The 15,631-nt window shown below is 48.1% G+C and overlaps 6 protein-coding genes across 6 annotated transcripts; 3 read left to right on the top strand and 3 right to left on the bottom strand.

The window, feature by feature from the left end:
- Positions 1–2,554: 2,554 nt before the first annotated feature.
- On the top strand, positions 2,555–3,165 carry N7471_008231 (uncharacterized protein; the record flags this gene model as incomplete). Its single annotated transcript, XM_057280950.1, has 2 exons — positions 2,555–2,750; positions 2,801–3,165. The coding sequence occupies 2 exons, from the start codon at positions 2,555–2,557 to the stop codon at positions 3,163–3,165; spliced, it is 561 nt and encodes a 186-aa protein (XP_057135210.1).
- A 397-nt stretch (positions 3,166–3,562) lies between these two features.
- Positions 3,563–4,645, top strand: N7471_008230 (GAF domain-containing protein). Its single transcript, XM_057280949.1, has 4 exons — positions 3,563–3,702; positions 3,814–3,923; positions 4,009–4,405; positions 4,492–4,645. Exons 1-4 carry the CDS (start codon positions 3,700–3,702, stop codon positions 4,600–4,602), a joined length of 621 nt encoding a protein of 206 aa, XP_057135209.1. The 5' UTR covers positions 3,563–3,699; the 3' UTR covers positions 4,603–4,645.
- Positions 4,646–6,556: 1,911 nt separating this feature from the next.
- On the bottom strand, positions 6,557–7,051 carry N7471_008229 (uncharacterized protein; the record flags this gene model as incomplete). The annotated part of the gene is made up of 1 exon (XM_057280948.1): positions 6,557–7,051. One exon carries the CDS (start codon positions 7,049–7,051, stop codon positions 6,557–6,559), a length of 495 nt encoding a protein of 164 aa, XP_057135208.1.
- A 1,971-nt stretch (positions 7,052–9,022) lies between these two features.
- Positions 9,023–9,904, top strand: N7471_008228 (uncharacterized protein; the record flags this gene model as incomplete). The annotated part of the gene is made up of 3 exons (XM_057280947.1): positions 9,023–9,080; positions 9,105–9,336; positions 9,403–9,904. 3 exons carry the CDS (start codon positions 9,023–9,025, stop codon positions 9,902–9,904), a joined length of 792 nt encoding a protein of 263 aa, XP_057135207.1.
- Positions 9,905–10,699: 795 nt separating this feature from the next.
- N7471_008227 (putative NAD+ kinase Utr1) lies at positions 10,700–12,589 on the bottom strand (the record flags this gene model as incomplete). Its single annotated transcript, XM_057280946.1, has 1 exon — positions 10,700–12,589. One exon carries the CDS (start codon positions 12,587–12,589, stop codon positions 10,700–10,702), a length of 1,890 nt encoding a protein of 629 aa, XP_057135206.1.
- Positions 12,590–13,198: 609 nt separating this feature from the next.
- N7471_008226 (putative exosome complex subunit Rrp46) lies at positions 13,199–14,543 on the bottom strand (the record flags this gene model as incomplete). Its single annotated transcript, XM_057280945.1, has 2 exons — positions 13,199–14,144; positions 14,208–14,543. 2 exons carry the CDS (start codon positions 14,541–14,543, stop codon positions 13,731–13,733), a joined length of 750 nt encoding a protein of 249 aa, XP_057135205.1. The 3' UTR covers positions 13,199–13,730.
- Positions 14,544–15,631: the final 1,088 nt, after the last annotated feature.

Raw genomic sequence — 15,631 nt, 5'->3', positions numbered from 1 at the left:
GCAGCGTCAAGTGAAATCGAAATTGGACCTCGTTTAAATATTCTCCATTTTGGCGACGGAAGGCCTTCTACCCGCTTTCCGTTCAAATTGAACACAGTGGAATCCACTTTAGGCTTGATAGAGTCGGTTCAGGGGCCACATTTTCTGGGGTACCGGCCAGCCTTGAAGGCATCGGACCACCCATGGCAGTTGGCGTTGCCGAGTGATAATGTTGATACGGATACGGAGTACGGGTCTCCACATGGGTCTGGACAGGAGTAATATGCGGGCTGTATGCATGTTTATTTTGGAAAGGTAGAGGGTTAAGATCGATCAAGAAACCTGGACATTCCTGTGTTATACATACATAGTAGTATTGAATTCAACTAGGATTCGATTCAGAATTTAAGCTTCTTTCCGCCTGGGATGGGTTGGCCTATAAAGTGGCATGCAATACACATCCGGGTAACGGGTAAACATTGAATTTATGCACGGTCTTCATTATCACGTGAGGTTAATGCACGGAAGCGTGTCTATCCGAAGGCCCTTAGCCCTGATTCCTTGTTTAGTGCATGTCTCTAGCCTTCTAGTCTATACCTCTACCTACATTCTAAGTAGTGTTGTATATAATCTTGGCGGGAGTAAAGCTCATGAAGACCACTCTCACACCATCAACTTATGTTGCGTCATCTTTACAGCCATCGAAAGCGTCATGGATCGGGGGTGTTTGATCTATCTCCCGCTCTGAGTTCAGCTTCTGAAGTAGCAATAAAGAAGTTGGATATCTTGCCCCTAGTCTCGTGATCTGCACTGCCTCTTGATGAAAATATGAGTATGCATACTTCCAGAATACGAAGAGAACGATGAGAATTACTGGTTCAATGCTGTCCTTGTACGACCACCCCCACGACGAGTACGACCGCCATGACGAGTACGAGCATGCGGCTTGCGTATGTGTTCGCGAGAGCATATGGTGCTTGTGATGGAGGAGGTGATTGTACGACCAGTACTGATAGAGGTGACATTTCGATGCACGCACCATTCACAATATGTGGGGAAACGAAACGGAAAAAAAAGTCCCAAAAAAGAAAAAACCAAATCGCGCTGGACAACGATGTGATGGTAGTCACGGAGATAGGCAGGAACTCAGATTTAAGCCACATCAATGGACACCAATCCACTACCTGTGTACCATTGAGCTGGGAGATCAGATGGCCGCAGCAAGATCAATCATCGATCGGTATCATGGTGGCCTAAGGCTTCGCTGAAGCTATCCACGGATTGGGAAGGTGCGACGTCTCCTGCGAGTATAACCATCCCCCTTCAATTTATTGCTTCTCCGCGTCTTCCTCATCCGAAAATTCTCTTGAAGTTTGACAGGCACCTCAATCACCCACAGTTCCATGTCTGAGGCTGCACTGGAACGCACATCTGCTGGAACTGGCGATATGCAACCCGGCGATGGACCCCATTGACGGTGTGACGGCTACCGGACCGATCTTCGTTGGCAGCCTGTTGGAAGGTGTCTTTGTATGATAACTTTGGGGTGTAGCAGTTTGCCATATAACTTATTCTTGATTGCTAATTTGAGTGAATTTGGATGTTGATTACCGAGGGCGTGAGCGCGTATGACATCCTTGATGCCGTACATGGCGTATTCAATTCGTGTCATGCATACAACCGAATTTAACCTACATGTAGCGCCTTTCCCGTCTGGTCCAACTACAAAGTACATATGTTGATAAATAGTAATGAAATGCTCCTGTCTTCATTTCTATTATTTACACTCCATTTCCCTCGAGCTCACAGAATGCGTAACCCGGGCAGTCTTCCAAACCTTATCGCATTGGTTAATTGCCACTGACAACATTAATGCATTGATTTCAGGCCTTCACAGGTCAGTGCATGTGCATCCACCTCGCCACAGATACGCTTCGAGAAAAATAATAATTGAGGAATTGACAGATCACCCAGTGGCAAGGACGCGCAAAGCCAACTGGGCGGTCTGAACGTACGATCACCCCCCCAACTCCTGGCATTATCAAACCAGCACCAAGTCCGAACCCACAAGCCCACACACTAGATCGGCACTAGATCCCACTAGTATCGGTGTGCATCGTGCATGTTGGGGTTCATCGTGAAGAGCGGTATGATGTGAGAGCTACCCATCAGACTAATGTTGGTGATATCAACGGGGTTGTGGCTCCTGCTGGTAGCGGGCAGGAACATTGTGCAACTTTGTTTCGAAGATCGGGTCGCTCAGTTCTGAAATTTTAGGGGAAATGCCACCTGCTAGCCCGTGGGAAGGTTTGACCTACCGGGAAAAGTGTATGCGGTATACGGTATAACATGCGGTATGGAGTTGACCAATTGGCCCTTATCTGGGGGAAGGGGGCTGGGGCAAGGTAGTAAAGGGAATAATCTTCCATATTTAGCTTTCATTATTGTCCTCGAAGTTTATATCAAGACAACAGCCCTGGGGCTAGACTTTCTTTCCAGTACGGAAAGTGGGGAGTGTATTCTACTCTTTTTTCAACTCAGCGATAACAAACCTTGATCGTAACCAACAGTGATCATGTTCGCCTGTTTCTTGTTAGGCAGTGTTGTGGCCTATAACCTAGTCATGGTTATTTATCGTCTTTATTTTCACAAACTCAGTAGGTTCCCAGGGCCTCGCCTTGCTGCCGCTACAGGGTTGTATGAGGTTTACTTTTCTACCTGGGGTCCTGGCATTTTTGAGTATGAGATTGACAATATGCACCGAAAGTTTGGTATGCCGTCTGGGATCTATAAGAAGGTTATTGAATCTGACAATTTCTAGGTCCGGTTGTTCGTATTACTCCCGAGGAGGTCCACATCCAAGAGCCGTTCGGGACATCCAGCAATTCTGACGGCTGGATCAAAGGTACCCAGGAACTGGGATCTGGCTATTACCAAGGACGCAGCAACCATGGTTTCCAGTACAAGAGACCGTCAATCTCCCGAATACGATCTCTGCTCCGGGTGGAAGTCAATCATATTATCAACGCCTTCATCGAGAAACATCAAGTGCATAGAATGTTTAGCTCAAGGCCTCGACTATTTCTCGTCTCCACTTGGAGCGAGAAGAAAGTTCAGCCAGTTGGAGAAAGTGAAATTGAAGGAGATGCTCGTTCTTCGCAATCTAAGTTTATCCCAACACTTTGACATCTCAAGTCTCCGACATACATGACATACATCGCATCCGATTTTCTGGATACGAGTGGAGTCAACGACCAAGCACCTGATTCGGATGCATTTTGGTGGTTGACACAATGTTGCCATTGAAGACCTGGTGAGAGTTGGGCTTGCGAATGGTTAACCCCGCGAAAATGTGGAGTTTGGCTTTTTTTTGAGGCCAATGGATGGCAGTTCCACCAGCATATTCCATCCACAATCCGACATGTTGGTCTCGACAGTCGGACTTTATCGGGGGAAACAGGGAAAAAAGAACAAGGCACAAAGAATAAAGACCAATAGGCGACCTCGGGAGAAAGGAACCACGGCAGATCCAAAGGTCAAATAAAGCTAAAACGTTTCAGGAAGCTTTCTTTACTGAACGTCTCAAAACGCCCCGCTTCTCCGATTCTGCCCTCTTTTTTTTTATTAAATTGTCCAGCAGCCACTTCGACCAATTCCTCTACATCTTTTGATTCTTGCCATCTTGCCTCTGCGCACACATCCTATATCCATTGAATCGCCATGGTATGTTTGCGCCCGTGTGATATTCGCGAATTTCTTGACCCCCGCAAGCGCAATCCACCGCGAAGATCCCTGCAGACCCCAAGACAGAGCTAACACAATCGCGTCTAACAGCCTCACGCCGACTCCTCCTTTTTCATGCCAGGTAGCTCCAAGGCCGACATATACGAACAGCTCCTGCTGTCAACACAAGGTCTCCTAGACGGCCAGCGGAATTGGGTTAGGTGAGTCACGACCGCACAATTCAAAATATGCGCGCTTCAACAGCCGCAAGAACTCTTGAAAGAATGATTGCTTACGACCCACCAGCAACCTCTCCAACGTCGCTTCCCTCCTTTGGCACGCCTACGCCTCCCTCCCCGCCCCCTCCTCATCCGTCAACTGGGCCGGATTCTACATCCGCGATGACAAATTCCCGGTTCTCGCTTCACCGGTCTCCTCGCCGCCATTGCCTGGTGCGCCCAGTTCCGGTGGTGTGATTATCTCAACTACGTACTCTTCCTCAGAAAACCAGCTTCTTCTCCTCGGGCCGTTCCAAGGAAAGCCCGCGTGCCAGGAGATTCGGTTCGGCAAGGGCGTTTGCGGCACTGCTGCCGCGAAGCAGGAGACTGTTATTGTTCCTGATGTTCTGACCTTCCCTGGGCACATTGCATGCGACGCAGAGAGCCGCAGTGAGATTGTTGTGCCTATCTTGGTTAATGGAGAGGTTAGTACTTATTCCCTGGCGACGTTGGCGCGGTTTCTGGATATACAATTGGCTTTGGAGAAACATACTCACATCTTCATTCATAGACTGTTGCTATTATTGACATCGACTGCACCGAGCCCTCTGGATTTGACGATGAAGACAAAAAGTACCTTGAGAAATTGGCCACTTTTCTGGCCGAACACTGCGATTGGTAAAAGCAAACATAATATTTTTTTATAATGGTTACGAAAGACACGGGAGTAGGTAAATGAAATTGTTCGGTTTACGATTACGCATCTAAGTGGTTGTTATTAGTTATTACTGATAATGCACGGGCAAGGTAATCTGGGCAAGAAGATTACCTTGCCCGTAAGGTCAAAAGCCTAGTTGATTTTCTTCCCACCCAGAGCCTGCTCCCACAACAGGCTCTGGTGTAGTTCTCGCTCCTTACGCAGAATTCTGCGCATGCGTCAACGACTCATGAGCCACAAATAACTCGTTGTGGCCAGTTGGCCCCCTTCGACGGAGCCTGGTTCTGCATATCAGGTATATCAAATTCCACCCAGAACAAAACCACATTGAAAATCACACCGTAGTAAGATCAGTTTGCTCCAACAAACCCAACAAGGCATGTATTTTCCATTGGAAAGTTGCCGGGAATCAAGGCGGGAGTCGCATGCCGGTATTCATCTTGCACGAACCATCTATGCAACGTGCAATATCGGCGGTGAGCGAATACATGGTGTGCTTGAGGTCTCATACGTCTGCCCGTTCTCCTTGAACGGAAAATAACTGAAGCAATATCGAAGGTCGCATCGGGGACCGAGCTTTTGCCTTGCTTTTCTTGTAGATTTGTGTCGGGCTTCGAAAATTTCATCGCCGTGTCGTAGTTTTTCGTGTATTCCCGATCACAGCCTTGTCTATCGTCGCCACTGACCAGGCGTATTAGCGATGTACCCGCGGATATATATGTACTGGATACACTGGGGAATGGCATTGTAGCATGACGCCTGACTTAGGTAGTAAACTGTCTCCGGGATCGAGTGCAATATGCGAGCTAGGATTACCATCCTGTCAGAAGGTTATCACCCCTATCACCCCTATCACCCGTCGGCATACGGGGTACAGCATAAGCCCTTGCCCAGTGTTGTGTTCCCTCATATTGGCGCCATTGAGCACCCGAAGTGGAGTCATGCCTGACAGGGGGTAGATCTATTTTGTTGTGGTCACTCCGAGGTTGTTAGAATGCCTATGATGTACAACGTAGGTGTTGATATGAACAAGATTGTGTATTTACGGTTGAAATTTGACAATTGAAAAGTTGTATATTTCAACTCTCCAGGTTAGTCTATTGCATGAAGCACTTCTATATATCACTCAAACATTGCTTATGTTTGGACTAGATTACGCCCGGTGCTTTTCGCCACTATATTGTATTGTAGATAATGTAGGGCATGATCGGCGTTATAAATGAGTTAATTAGCACGTTCCTGACTGCATTTGACTGCATTTCCACTACCAAGTCTCTACACGCGTTGGAACAGCGTTGCATGGCACGATCAATAAGCTTCGGGATCCCTTTAATCTATGACTGTTTGCAGACTGTATATCGATCTAGTACCTGACATTATAATTGTCCCACACATAGTTTCTGCAACCGAAATGAAGCCAGCCGTGGAAGGCGCAAATTGAGGAGATACGGCAGTCTACTATATGTTGTAGATCTCGGTTTCTCCACGCCCGGGAGTGTCGCAGTGTGATTAGGCAGGGCGTTTATGCAGCTAAATCACACAGAAAAATTATTCAGACGGGCGCATAGAGTGGACTTTATAGAACCACGCATGAAGATACATAGGAGTCTAAGGCACTGATACTTAGCGGCCTATCATTGACTTGTTCTGACAATCTTCCATCAACATCCGATATAGTGCAAACGGAAGTGACAAAGGAATGGCCATGGTATGGCGTAGTCTCAAATCGAAACATCGTGTTGTTTCCACTTAGGCATACCCGGTCCTTGCCAAGTAACCCTACCCCCTTCGGGTGTTGGGTTACCACACCGTAATGTAAACTCTTGCTCAATGTAAATTTTAAAGAACGCATGAAATATTTTTGCATTTTTCTCAACGTACAACGCCTATAAAAATCTAAAAAAATCCTAACAAATACTCAAATAGTAGATATATCATCCATTGGTGGAATCCATGGAATAAAACGGGGTGCTGGGGTTGGTGTATCCTCCGTAGTTAATGGCTTCGAAATCCGCTTTTTCAACCGCCTCTCTTCTTGCACCTGCTCTTTCGATTCTCGCGCCCGGATAATTCGATTGGCATCACCAGCAGTAAGGGGGCCCCCTAGGTTGATCTGGCGCTTGGTAATACGGGCATCTCGGTGGACTTTATGGCGTAACAGGGTGGTATTGTCCTTAGCAAGCTGCGTAGCTAGCTCCGCTGAAATTCGCGCACTCCGGCATAGTAGCTTTGCTCGGTGCTGAATAGATGCATAAAGCTCGCTATCTAGCAATTCGATATCTGCCTCCAATTTACGCGTACTCTCGTTTGTACGAGAGATTCCACGGGGTGGTGAATTGGTAATAGAGCTAGGAAAATCAACCTCTGATCCGTCGTCTTCACCAAAGACAACTAGATCATCCCCGTAATCCATAACTTTTTCAAGCGGATTAAGCACCTTTTCATAGTTAAATGGGGAAATGCCACAATTAGCAAATCCCGACTTAATTACTCGGGTGGTGAGAGCATTGCGAACAGATACAATTTCTCGAAAAAAATCCGCTTTTCGGTCCACCGATCCACCCCATTGAACAACAGCGTTGTTATTAGACTGGTAGCAATGCTTTAAAGCAAGAAAAGGCTTGCTATCTAGCGGCTGGCAGATATGCGTCGTATGGGGTATAAAGCAATAGGGGATAATGCTATTCTCCGCTGCAAAATTGATGAATTCTGGAGTACGGTGGGATCCATGGTTATCCATTAACAAAAGGCGTTTACTACCCCGAGTAGTACGATCCTTAGTTGCTAGATGAAAAGCGCGAAGCCATTGAACTGCAGTTTGATCTGTAGTATACCCACATGGTGTAGTTACTAGGGTATAATCCTCCGGAAGGTTGGTATCTTTATACCAATTCTCCATATGGAATTTACCCCTAACTAGGAACCAAGGTGCCATCTTCCAGCCATCGGCAGCAATACATTCAATGCCGGTAATACCCTCAGCAATACCTCCATTTGGTGAAAATAGAGTCTGGCTTTTTGAAACGACTTTTTGAGGCTTTCCTTGGCCAATTTGGAAGCCAGTTTCGTCGAAGTTGTAGATATCCCGCTGGCTTAATTTGTTGCTTTCGATATACTGGTTTAAGCGCTGGTACCAAGTAGTCAGATAGCCAATATTTTCAGCCTCCATTCTCTTCTTTTCCTTTGGTTTTTGTTTTATAAACTGAAGGTTATGGGTAGGTGGGATACGTTTTAAAAACCGGTATACCCAGTTTTTATCAACCGGCGGACGCGACGTGTTTTCTTCCGCATTGGCGCGTTGAATCATTGAATTAGCGCACCCTTCTACCATTCTAGCAGTTGGTGGAGAGCAAGCATCATCTAATATAGTGATCCAGCTAATTAGGGCTTGCTCTTGATCCGGATTTAATGTCGAATTGGTAGGACGGCGCGTCGAACGAGATCCCCGACCGTGAACCCGGTTATACAACAGATTGTAAGGAACGCCGAATTCTCGCGCCAATGGGGCTATTTTTGGTTTTTTTCGAGCATGCCATGCAGAGAGAACGTTTGCAAGGGTATTCTCCAAATCTGGGTTTTTTTCCGGCATGTTGGTAGGATGTAAAATGGTAGTAAAAATGGTGGGTGGTGTAAAATTTACATTGAGCAAGAGTTTACATTACGGTGTGGTAACCCAACACCCGAAGGGGGTAGGGTTACTTGGCAAGGACCGGGTATTGTATAGCGTTCACACCATACCCATTTAGGAGTTAGTGAGTGGATACCAGCGGGAATCAGGGGTATGTAGGTGGTTATCCGTAGTGACTTAATCAGGATATCCTATTTAGTCGTAGCAGCGCTTATATCATTGGTATAGAGGGAATGATCTCGATTGATAAGTACCACAGCCCCGCAGTGAATGACCAAGCTCCGAGGAAGAGGCTACACCGTGCTACGGAGTACGTACCTGCCAGTGATCCCATGCTTACAGCCATACGGAGTAGTAAAGACCTCATTGGTGGCTTGAGTTGGGGGCTAAGTTTGGGGGCCGAAGGGTCCAAGCGTATTTAGTGACTATATGGGCTCGGCGTGAAACAAATGACTTTTATTTTTCAAGACGTGGCACCTTGAGAGACAGGGGCTGTGAATAGGCCTTTCAGTACCCCGTACGAGTATGGGAATACCAAAGTACACCACTTGGCGTAAAAAGCAGTTTTCATGCTAACTCCATAACCCGCTATTAAGTAGTGAGAAATCGCCCAGTATTAATGCTAGTGGACCCTTCGTACAATCACGCTACTATTTTCTCCAAGTTCTTTCATCCCTTACGTTCCAGCGAAAGGCGTTTTCTTTCCCAGAGCGCGACTGACCACGCCTCGCCGAGTCCGATTCCAATCCATGCAAGATGGATGGGCTTGAGGTGGCTCCGGAGCAATACAGGGGGACAGGAACATTCGACAGCGGTCCTTAAGTAGCTCCTGACACAGAAAAAGAAGTCCGGACGGATACTGCGGGCTTACACTACGTTTCCGGACCAACAAGTGCGAACCCTGGCATACTTGAAGATGGTTCACTTAAAACGAAATCTCCCAAGGAGCCCAAGAGGATATGCGGAGTGACTTACACGGTCTTCTGGTTGCTGGTAGCTATTGCGATTTTGGTCATTGGTGGTGCAGTTGGTGGTGGAGTGGGAGGATCGTTGGCGAACAGAAAAACTACGTATGTTAACCTCCCAGGGCTCACTCCTCACAAGCTATATCAGCCTAACATAGCATCTTATAATAGTGTCGATTCAAGTAAACCGGGTCTCGATGCCACTTCTACAACCTCGACAGAACCACAGTCTTCTACCGCCACCGCATCTTCCTCTACAACCACCACTGCATCAACTACGTCCTCCGCCCCTATTACGTCGGGCACAATAGGCATCGCTGCAAATCCGTGTCCCAGACAAAACAAGACAATAGAGACCGGATCTGATGGGTCGATATTTACATTGCTGTGTGCTGTCGACTGGCCACGCGGCGGGGAGCCGGCATACGGCAACGGAAGAATCAAAGATCTGAGCACTAGAACCGAGTATACTTTGAAGTCCTGCATTGCCCAATGTGTCCAATGGAACCAGAATACCTCAAACGACCCGAAATGCAAAGGAGTTGTATATTCTGCAAATTTGACTGCTTCCTTTGACGGTGGACAGGGGGGCAATTGTTTCTTGAAAAGTAATGTCGGCAAATATTATCCTAATAGCGATACTTCTATGGCCGCGGGGATCTTGGGGGGCTGACGCATATTGTTTAATAATACCTCATGTTGCTCGTCCTTCTATCTCTTCCTCTATTCCAATCGATCGTGAAGCCAACGAGGATTTGGATCACAAGGCGCCTTGGATGAAGAGAACGCGAGGAGAATGTTCAGTAAAGCTCCGTGTCGCGTGGGAATCTCTCAGTCTGCTACTTCCACTCCACTTAATCTTTAATATCGATTAATTAACGCTCTTAATCACACTTCCAGGGTTTGCAGCGCCCACCATAAGCTCGCTCAGTCTAGTGCGAGTTGCGGTTGTAATCACAAAGACGATAACCGATGATCACTGCTCGACCACCAACTGTCTCATTACACCATCTCCTACAGGCAACCAAATCTCATCTCCGACCTTAAGGAAAATGACGGCCAATAGCCGTCTTACGCGCTCCATGGTCCAGAAAAGTAGAAATACGATGAGCAGAAATTGGGCAATTCTCGTCATTCTAGATCAAATTACAGCATTCAAAATCTAGAGGTGACAGCAGCAAGCCGCGAGACAAAATCAAAGTCGACCAGCCGAGGCCTTTCTATTCAAGCCGTAGAGGCAATATGTCATGATCTATTGACACGATATCCCAAGACGAACAGTACTGCAGATGCTTCCCTGCCCGAGATATGTCCGAAACAAAATGGTTACAATGCAAACCAAACACCGAGCGAACCTCATCACGCTGGGTTTGAGAAATGAAAACAAAAGAAAACTCCGAGGCCCAGACGTTGAAAAAAGGTATAGAGCACAAAAGAAAATCGAAAATCGCTAACATGCACAAGAACATCACATATTGAGCAAGCTCATTTGCCGACGCATGGGACTGGGCGATAGAGCATCCCCATCTTCACTGGGACCGATGCCGCTATCTGTACCAGCGAGCACGGTCTCCATATCGATGTCCCACTGTTCGTCTTCATTGGGATCACTGGTCAAGTCCGCGTCGGCATCACCACCATCCCAGCTCTTCTGGACCGCGCCACGGGTGTTCCACCGCAGAGCACGCTGGACACTCGTGAACCATTCGTTGTTGTTGGAAACGACTGTCGGGAATGGGTACTGGCTAGCTTCGACAGTGACGTAGTCGCCTTGGCGTAGTTCGACGCGGCCCTTACCATCAAAGGAGCAGTAAGCGGTGGATCGGGAGGATTTAGGGACCGCAATACGGAGGAGGTGGGAGTCAGAAAGGACCATTGGGCGGAAGGAGAGGGTGTGTGGGCATATTGGGGTGAGGAGGATGCCTGGGATGGATGGGTGCATAAGAGAACCGCCGGCGGATAGAGAGTATGCCGTGGAACCAGTCGGGGTGGAGAAGATACAGCCGTCTGCTTGGACGACTGTTAGCAGCTCGTCGTCGGCATAGAGCTCCAGGTTCGACACATAGGGGGATGGGCCGCGGTCGATGACGAGCTCATTCAATACTTCAAATTGCTCGCCTTCCTCGACAGCGCCCATCTCTGCTCCCTTGCTCCGGTCTTTCCGATATACGGTACACGTGAACCGCATGCGCAGGTTGACACGCATGCCCACCTCGCCCATAACGGCATTAAGCTGTGATTTATAGTCGGAAAACTCGAAATTTGTGAGGAAGCCCAGGCTGCCTAGCGAAAAACAGAGCACGGGCGGAACCACGCGCTGGAAGAGCCAAGATGTGAAGAGAACGGTACCATCACCACCAAGCGTCAGCACCAAATCGAACTTATCTGGTGATGTCCAGCACAGATCCGGTGTCCAAAAATGTAACATTTGCGTAAACATCGGGTCTTTTTGCAATAGCCCCGGAGCATCAAATCGTTTCGAATTTCGCAGCTTCGCATCAACATAGACATTGACTCCTAATTCACTTCCGTATCTTGAGGTCGAAAGCAGCCACTCGGCAACTTCCCGAGTCAAGTGTACCAGGCTGTTATCACGCGCCTTGGTAACAATCATGACATTTCGCACCGCTCGTTTGATAGGTCGTCGCTGTAGCTGCTTCGACACTTCACGAACTCCAGTTGCCGTCTGAACTAGTCGCGAATGTGACAGCCACTCGTCGTCGGCGATTTCCTCCAACACCTTTTTTATGTTGACAGCATCATCGAAGCGTTGGTGGAAATAACATGGCGATTGCAGTATTAAACGTGCCGTGGCAGGTGATCGATCGAGATATCCGTTCAATTGAAGATTTGATAGTGCGGTAGAGAGGTTGTGAGAGGAGGCATTGCTCCCTCGCCGTTGTTGGTTGTCGGAAGGCGGGGAAGCCTGGGTGGGTTTATTCGCGAGCATATTCGACAAGGAACTCGCCGCCAGATCAGCGTTATTGGTGAGGATCGAAGCACGAGAGGCCAGGGCTTTCAAAATTGTCTGTCGCGGTATACAGTCGGTCGACAACGCTTTCTTCGATCGTCGATTAATCGACTTCCGTCGAAACTGCAGTAATGTTGAGGAAGGCAGCGACAAGCCGGCCTCTTCTTGAGCCGATTCGGATATTTGTGTAGGTAACACGTTGTTTGTTCCTTGAGGGAGATCTGGGCGATTGTCCTGGGTCGAGGGTTCTATGCTGAGGGCATCGCGGAGGTGCGCCGCGGTTGTTGGGGGTGGGGCTTGGGTCGGGGATAGAGAGGGGAGAGATGGGGGTTCTGTAGATTGACGTGAAAGAGTGTCAGACCGTAGACGATCACGGCTGGACGCCATCGGCTTAAGCGGCAGGTAAATAAGATGGGGGAGTAATCAGGAAAAGTGCTCGGATGTAACGGGGATTGCGGATCCGAAGTCTTGAGATCGCAGCTGTGTCCCCCGTAAGTCGTGGACCCAGTTGATATTGATTCTAGCGTATTCCACAACTCTTTTTTGGCTTTTTTTTTTGGAAGGAAGGGGGAGGGGGATTTCTTTCTCGTTTATTTTTATTTTGATATGCCGGCAAGGACAAGGATGCGGATAAACTTGAGAGTAGCGGTGGTTTGGTAGGGCAAAGATTAACAAGGATTGGCATTGGCAAGGATAAAACCAAAAAAAAGAGGAATCCTTTTTAGGAGGATGACCGACCACGGACCTCGATAACACTAAATTAGGAGATTATTTAGATTGGTTTCTCATGGCGAGATTCCCCAGAAAATTCTATAATTGGTCGAGTCTGACTAGGCTAGTCATCGCCAAATGCGTACACTCGCGCAGTTGCGCTCAGATAAATGACGTTTACACTGTGATATCAGAGATATATCAGAAATAAGATGATTAGAATGATTAGAATGATTAGAATGATTAGAATGATTAGAATGATTAGAATGATTAGGATGCTTAGGATGCTTATAGATAATGATAGGTGGTATTTCTTTTGGATATTCCATTCTCCATATTACTTTGTGCAGTCTTTTGCCAGAATGTCGGTAAAACATGTATCCCTTCCAACCCTGACTCGAAGTGGGCCATCATTCTGGCTACACCTGCTAGGAGTATGTAGTTCCAACTGTCCGCCGCTAAGTCACTTGGTAAGATTGGGTGACCAAAACGTTCAAAAGCTGACGGGGTCCGTCCGGAATCCAACAGCGGGGGAGCCCGAAACAAGCCTCATATGCAGCAAGGCTGTCGCTTGTGGCAGCTGAATGAAGCGTGTCGTACATTCAGCGGCAGTCAGGTGACGGTGCCTTAACCGGGTGGGGTACTCGATCAACTGTTTTGTGGTACCGTTGTATCCCTAGTCGAGGGGGGAGATATAGCGTGTGCTTCAGGGAAGTCATGTGCACAAGAGAAGGGGATCTGGGGTTGACCGATCGACCTGTCCTATTTTATCGCGTCTCACTAACTCTCCGCAAATTTGCCGTGGGCGCAGTCCGCCTCAGATAGAGTCCATCTTGTAGGCGTAGTCACTGTAGACCTGGTCCTCCACGGTCTCCCGGATGAAACTGTTCAAACTGGCGTCGGTCGTTCCTTCGCCCATAGTAACGTCGCCATCAGCGCTAGCGATTGTCTCGCCTTGACAAATGGAGAGCGCACGCTCACGGACAAGTTCCCAGGTATCAAATTCAAATCGACCCTCGCTTTCGTTGAGCAAAAGGTGATTCTTCGAGGAGATGGCAAAAACATGGAGGGACACAGCAGCCTTGGCAGCAGTCGGGGAGGGATCCCGCACAATATCACCAGACTTGGTTACACCGAGGAGGGTCGCGGAGAAGGTCATCGACAGAGGAACGGAGGCGGATATCATAGCGAGCAAGGCAGCATGTAGGAGAGCCGGGAGGATAGTAAGGTACTAGATAGATTAGTCTGCCAGGTCGACGTAGTGTAGGAAGAAGGAAGATTTTGATATACTCACAGAGTCACCGCGTTCCACGTTCTCTCCTCCAACAATAGCCAGGGTGAGGACCACACCGCGACGGGGGAAGCCCTTCTCCCGTCCAAGGACGATTTTTCCTAGCACAGACCGCAGGATTCCTTCGATATATCTTTCACCGACGCCGGCAGTTGTCGTACCAGGTTTGACAAAGACCTCCACAGTGGCTTCTTCGGGTTTCAATGCGTCCCGACGTGCTGGGAGCTCAATGGGCGCGTTGACTGCGCCCAGAATGCTGTAACCGGTGGCTGGACATTTGTATGACGCTGAACCATCGGCACGATTTAATTGTGAGAGGAATGCTATCGGACCGACCATATTCACGATAGAAAGATAGAAATTGGGAAGCTTTCCAAAGTTGTGTTCGAGCAAAAAGTAGCAAAGTAGCGATTTTTCATGTGCGGGCCGCTCCTTGATTGGCCGCCTTAGCTGCGCTTGTACTTGGTACCTTGTCTGTCGCCGGTCCATCATATACTTCTGCGGTATCAACTACAATATTGTCATTTGTTGCTTTTCTTTTACCTGCATGTACTATGCCTGGAGGTAATTAGTTACTACTATTTACCTACGATGTGCATAGTACTCTGATCAATCCCGAGGTCTTCTTCCAACCTGACTTTGGACATGGCACATACACTCCGACCGCTCTGACCGTGACCGGTCTCGACTTGTCATCTCCGATTCGCTATTAATTGGGTCACTGCAGCGAGAGTGGATGTGTCAGTCCCAAGATGCCGAGCTCTTGGAATGCGGCCTATTCAGTTAGCCGAAGGATTGGCAAGGCGGCTGTGCTCATACAGGATGATGCAGTCGTGGACTTCGCGGAACCACCGATTTTAACATATAGGGCATGTCTGTTATCCGGTACTCGGCTCGTTACTGATGAGCTGAATACAGATTCCAACACCCAAAGTACGAGAGAATATCACTAGGATTCCGATGAACCGTCAGCCTTAATCCAGGAATAACACGCCACGACTGCCTAGAAGCCAAGTGCATTGTGGCTTCAACCCCGGAATGAGACGCCACCAATCCCGATGCAAGAAGCTTGGGGTCCCATGATTTAACTGGACAACCGCCCGGAATCTTTGAAGACTTCCGCCAGAGCCCAGAGGAGCCAAGCATTTCCGACAATGGGTCGCCCCAATGACATCGTAGCTTCACGAGGTAATCAGGCTGCCCCTCACAGCTGGGAAACCCCCTCTTCTGGTTGAAGGTACAACATAGGTGAGCATGTGCGCATTTTTGATGTACATGGCTATTTCTCGCATACAAATTCCGCTTCTAGGTTATCCCTTCCTCCATCTTGCTACTTCCACCTCCCCTTCCTAGTGCGAACATACTTTTTCCCTACTCTCAAGGTTGACGGGTATTCATCAGGGGATTTAAAGGCCATATAACTTGTT

This window comes from Penicillium samsonianum (genome assembly GCF_028829775.1).
Source record: "Penicillium samsonianum strain IBT 33392 chromosome Unknown utg000004l_segment0_segment0, whole genome shotgun sequence".
Taxonomy (NCBI): domain Eukaryota; kingdom Fungi; phylum Ascomycota; class Eurotiomycetes; order Eurotiales; family Aspergillaceae; genus Penicillium; species Penicillium samsonianum.
Note: the sequence above shows the minus strand (reverse complement) of the source record. Positions and strands in the feature narration are given on the sequence as shown.

Excerpts from the sequence above, each read along its gene's own strand:
- N7471_008230 (XM_057280949.1), top strand. Across the intron at positions 3,924-4,008 it reads GGCCAGCGGAATTGGGTTAG|CAACCTCTCCAACGTCGCTT; the intron begins GTGAGTCACGAC and ends ACGACCCACCAG. Across the intron at positions 4,406-4,491 it reads CTATCTTGGTTAATGGAGAG|ACTGTTGCTATTATTGACAT; the intron begins GTTAGTACTTAT and ends CTTCATTCATAG.